The sequence below is a fragment of the Nannospalax galili genome, unplaced genomic scaffold (assembly GCF_000622305.1).
Source record: "Nannospalax galili isolate Female #2095 unplaced genomic scaffold, S.galili_v1.0 scaffold180, whole genome shotgun sequence".
Lineage (NCBI taxonomy): Eukaryota > Metazoa > Chordata > Mammalia > Rodentia > Spalacidae > Nannospalax > Nannospalax galili.
The window spans coordinates 1,922,188-1,927,677 of NW_008348199.1; the positions used below are offsets into that span (position 1 = coordinate 1,922,188).

General features: G+C 52.9%; 1 protein-coding gene across 2 annotated transcripts in view; it reads right to left on the minus strand.

Annotated features, from left to right (window-relative positions):
* Nucleotides 1–5,490, minus strand: part of Parvg (parvin gamma) — a 25,600-nt gene that overhangs the window by 9,558 nt on the left and 10,552 nt on the right. For both annotated transcript variants that reach the window (XM_008844719.3, XM_029569155.1), the window contains exons 5-8: nt 4,196–4,336; nt 2,606–2,721; nt 1,736–1,791; nt 961–983 (exon numbers count right to left, since the gene is read on the minus strand). In XM_008844719.3, the coding sequence (XP_008842941.1) occupies nt 961–983; nt 1,736–1,791; nt 2,606–2,721; nt 4,196–4,336 (336 nt within the window). The remainder of the gene's footprint in view (nt 1–960; nt 984–1,735; nt 1,792–2,605; nt 2,722–4,195; nt 4,337–5,490) is intronic.

Consider the following 5,490-nt stretch of genomic DNA (forward strand, 5'->3'; position numbering starts at 1 on the left):
TGGATGGATGATGGATGGATGGATGATGGATGGATGGATGATGGATGGATGGGTTGGTTGGGCAGATGCATGTGTGGGTGGATGTATAGCTGGCTGGCTGACTGAAGAAATGGATGAATAGATGGTTGGGTAGATATATAGACGGATAGTTAGGTGGAAAGGTAGATATATGGTGGGGGTTATATAGCTAGATGGATGGATGGGTGGATCGGTGAGTGGGTGGGTGGATGGATGGAGAAATGGATGGATAGATGGTTGGGTACATATATAGAGGGTTAGGTGGAAGGATAGATAGTTGGTGGGGAATATATAGCTAGATGGATGGATAAGTGTTGGGTATATCTACAGCTGGCTGATGGAAAGATAAGAAGGTAGTATGGGTGGTAGATGGATATTTGGAAGGATGTAAAAAATGAGTGGATGGATGAATGGTTGACTCATTTTGATTCTGACCAACTGGCCAAGGAACAGATAAATGAAAGAAGCAAGAGTTAGCTCAGTGCACTGACTGGTGAGCTGATCATCATGTGAGCAGCAGCCACATTATTGGACACACATCGAGAGCTTTCCACGTTAAACACGCCCACAGATGACCTCCTCTAACCCTCACCACCACTTTAAGAAGCGGGCGCCACTATTTAACCCAATTTATAGATGGAGGAACTGTGGCACAGACAGGTTAAGGCACCTACCCAAGGGCACATGGCTAATGGGTGAGTCTGTGGCCCTCACCATCACCACCTTTCCATCCTGGCTTATGGACTGTAGGTCTCTCCCCAAGGGAACAGGACCAAACAGGCAGCTCAGAGCTGGGCAGACAGGAGGGGCAGATTCTTGAACAAGCTTGCCATAGGGTCAAAATAAACCACAAGAGAATCACAGAGTGAGCCAGCAGTTAGCCCCTCCGGCACGCTGGATGGGGAGAGATGGAAAGATCTTCTCAGTTATTGAATTACTTACGTGAAGACTGGTCCTTGTGTGCACTAGAGGAGGGATCATAGGAGACAAAAAGTAAAGAGAATGAAAGACAAGTGTGCGGCCCTCTCCTCGCCTGGTGGGACAAACCAGCAGGTGGCAAGGGTTCCAGGTCGTTTCTCTGGGCAATTGAGGCAGGGGAGGTGCAGAGTATAGTGTAGAAAGTGGGGGCCAAATGGCTCCCACATGTCAGAATGCTTGGACTGCTTTATGGAGACAAACTGTCATGGTGTCCTAGTTTGTCTCTCCATTGCTCTGACAAAATACTCTGGCCACTGCTAACTTGGGGAGGAAAGGGTTTATTCAGCCCACATCTCCCAGGTCACAGTTCATCAGGGAGCCCAAGGTAGGAACTCAGGGCAGGAACCTGGAGGCAGGAGCTGGAGGACAGGCCATGGAGGATCGCTGCTTACTGGCTTGCTCCCCTGGCCCCTGCTCAGCCTGCTTTCTTATGCAACACAGGCTCACCTGCCCAAGGGTGGTACCACCCACAGTGGGCTGGGCCCTCCCACATCACTCAACAATCAAGAAGGTGCCCCACAGACATGGCCACAGGCCAGTGCAATGAAGGCAATTCCCCAATTGAGGCTCCCTCAACCCAGGTGTGTCAAGTTGACACTAAAGCTATCCAGCACACAGGGCTGAGGGGTCCCTGCAGCCAGTTGAAGGCAGCAGGTAACATGAGGGCCTGGCCCCGCCTAGAACACCCCTGCACCCCCCCAGTGCACCCCTGCCCAGCCACAGCCCAGCCTGCCCTTACCTGCATTCTGTGAGCTGTTCCACCACCTTTTCCGACTTGAGGCCAGTCCTGGTGCTCTGTAGTGGGGAAAGGGGAAGAAATGGTGTGGCCCCCAGAGAAACCCTGAAACCAAGGTGCACTCTGCATCACCCCCACCTCAGGATGTCCCTGTGATCTGGCTTAACGGCCCTTTTTCCTATGAGCTTTGAGCCTCATTCCTGAGATACCCCAGAGTCTTGGGGGTGGGGCATGTCAGTGAACATGTGTTGATATGAATGAATGAATGAATGAATGAATGAATGAATGAATGAGTTAATGAATGAACAAAGAAATGCTCACCTCTGGTTTAATATTTTTTTCCATTCATTCATTCATTCACTCGTGTGTGTGTGTGTGTATGTGTGTGTGTGTGTGTGTGTGTGTATGCGTGTGCAGGCCATGACACACATGTGGAGAGGCAGAGGACAACTTTTGGGAGTTGGTTCTCTCTACCATGTGGACTCCAGTGATCAAACTCAGGTCGTCAGGCTTGGCAGCAAGCACTTTTACCTGCCAAACCATCTCACCAGCCCTACTTCTAATGTATGTAAAAATTTTCAAAGCTCAGCAGTAAATTTTAATCAAAGAAGATAGGACATGGTCATGGCTGGTAGATGAGGGGACAGGTGGCCATCTGTGGCCTCCAGGAGATGTGGTGCCACCAGCTGGACCTCCCCATCAGCCTCTGTTCCTGCCAGGTACAGCCAGCTGCTGAGAGCAAGACAGCTATCCTGGTAGGAGGTGATGTTCCTTGGGCCCCTGGAACCCTCCTCATGCAGCAGCCCTGTAAGGTGCAGTGGCAAGGAGCAAGATGCTCACATGACCCATCCCATTCCTCAGGTCAGTGGGTACCTCAATGCGGATGACTTCCACCTGGACATTGGCCGGGAGGGGCAGGTCGGGCTGGAAGCACCTGGCCAGGGCCACAAGGAGGTGCAAAGTGGCCAGCAGGTCCTTGTTGAAGATGGCTGGAGGGGAGAAGTCAGCAGGTCAGAGCTGAGTGGACATCACAACCTATGGCCACGCTCAGCACTGCCCTGTACAGACCACAAGTTTGGTGGCCAGCTTCTAGCTCTTAGGCTAGATAATTTTTTGGTTTAGGGTTGACACAACTCCATTTCGATTTTGACAATGTTTGCAGCTCCGGTTGCCCAGGCAGTGAGCACAAAGCAAAGCAGGGCACGAGGTGAGAGGCGAGCACCGAACGGCCTGACTCACTCCGCACTCCTGAGGCTGCACAGTGACCCCGTCCCCACCACTGACCTTGACCTGGGAGCAGAGAATGGAGCCATGCTCAGGAGGAAAAGGCACCCACCATGCTGAAATCTGTGGTTGGGACTTTAGACACAAAGATGCTCACTTCAGCCTTGTTTACACTGGGAACGGTGAGCTGTCCCCTGGTGGGCGTCAGTGAACAATCATGACAGTCATGCTGGCTGTGACTTGCAAGGCCAGTGTCATAACCATTCACGGATGAGGGGCTGAATAGTGGGGATTCAGAAAATGATTTTTAACATCATTCCCACCCACCCAAAGAGTGCTCCCTGACGCCTCCCTGCCTCGGTCTTCTCCAGAACACTGGAGGACGGAGAACTGAGCACAAGCAAATCTGTGAGTGTGTGCATGCATGAGTGTGTGCACATGTGTGTATGTGTATGGCACGTGTTGTACTGGGAATCGACACCAGTGAACACAGAGTGCTCATGTTTGTGCACATGTGTAGTGCACGTATGTGTTGTACCGGGGATCAACCCCAGGGCGTGCATGTGTGTGTGTGTGTGTGCACATGTATGCATGTGTGTGTGTCTATATGCATGTGTGTTTGTTGTTCTGGAGATGGACCCCAGGGCCTCCACACAAACTAGCCAAACACTGCACCACTGAATTACAATCCCAGTTCACTTCTCACTTTTTAATTTTGAGACAGTGTCTTACTAAGTTACTTAGGCTGGCCTTAAACTCATTCTGTAGCCCAGGCTAGGCTTAAACTTACAATCCTCATGCCTCAGCTTCCCATGCACCTCCAGGCCTAGCTTGTAATCCTTACCAAACTGATAGCAGGGTTGGTGAAAGTGTGCGCACGACATACTCACTGGTTAATGATTGGTGATTACTGAAGTGGGGCTGTGAGCACCATCTGACCAGGCCGAGGGGTGTGGTATGATTCTCAGACTCAGCACTGGCCAAATCACTGGTAAGTCTTATCCTTAGGCAGCACTGGTCACTTGAAGCCCTCAGGGCCAGATGTGTGGGGGCTGTTTGCTCCTCCACCAAATACCTGACTTTGCGTCCAGCTTCAGACTTGCTCTCTGAGCTTTCTAAGTTCTCTGAGTCCTTCCCAGCCCCAGTGGTTCTTGGGAAATGAGCATGCCTTTCAGGTAAATGAGAAGCCAGCACAGAAACCGCCCTCCCAGGTACGCACCCTGGCTCAGCCCCACGTACCCTCCACACTCCACTTGGCCTGCAGCTCATCCACCTGCAGACTGTGGTTGGTGGCCTCCAGGATGACCCTGAGCTTGCGTCTCTGGCTGGCAGCGGTCAGAGCAATCTCCTCCACTTCCAACTTGAGGGATGCCAGCTTCTCTAAAGGCAGAGGGAGTATAAGGGCCAGGAAGGGGCCCCTCTGGGAGGCTGAAACTGGAGAGTACGTGGGGTACACAGATCTAGGGGACCCACTGCGGGTGCTGAGTCCTGGGTGACCCCTGAAGCCTTACCCAGACATACTCATCAGCCCAAAGAATCCCTGTCCCAACAGGGCTCATGGGCCATATATGCAGGCCTTCTGCACCCACCCCTCTGGCCCACCTTATTCCGGTCGCCAGTTTCTGCCCAGGTACAGCCGTGCCACTTCCACAGGGCAGCGTGGCCTGGCCTATGCTCATCTAAGAGGAAGAGCAGTGAGCCTGGGGCAGTGGGGGCTGACTGAGACTGTTCCCAGGCTGTGGGAATTACTCAGCTCAGTGGGCCCAGGCAGCCTCTGAGATTACAGAGCTGGGTCCTTCTGTCTTCCCAAGACCCCTGTCCTTGCATAAGATTCCTACAGATCAGCCATGACCATCAGGGGTAAAGGCAGGGCAACTCTGGGGCTTGTAGGAAAACCTGCCAGGGATGTGGTATGGCCTGACTGGTGACATCCCAGGGACCCCGGGACTTGCCAGACAATGCCACCCTCGCCTCTGCCTCTGAGCTACCTCACTCAGGACAGTCTGAGTCCTCTCAAGCAGCTCAAGGCAGACTGAGGGCACAGACAATGGATATTGCAGTCCTTAAAAACAGCAGGCGCTCCATAAATGCTGGAGAGGCCATGGTGCGGCAGGAGGAGGGCCTGACATTAAGATGCCAGCTGGGAGACCCTAGCAGACAGCCTGAGAGGGTGGGTTCTGGCCTTCAACTACCAGAGGGCCTGAGAACCCAGGGGACAGCCTGACAGCCCCTGGATCCTGCCTCCACAAGATGGTGAGCTTCCACTAATTGTGCCATACCATCCCCCTACCTGGGATTTTGTGAGGCCCCTCCCAAGGCCATTTGGTAGGCTAAGGATGGGATCTCAGCAGACTGCCAGAGAGTGCTGAGTTCTGGCCCCCACTCTGGCCTCCCTCTGGCATAGGGTTGACAATGCACAGCACTGCCTGAGAGAGCCCGGATCATGCCACCACATGATGAAGGAAGCCTGAGTGTACCTGACTGGAACCTGAATTGGGCTTCTGTGGGTACCCCTGAATAGCTGATCTGAAGCC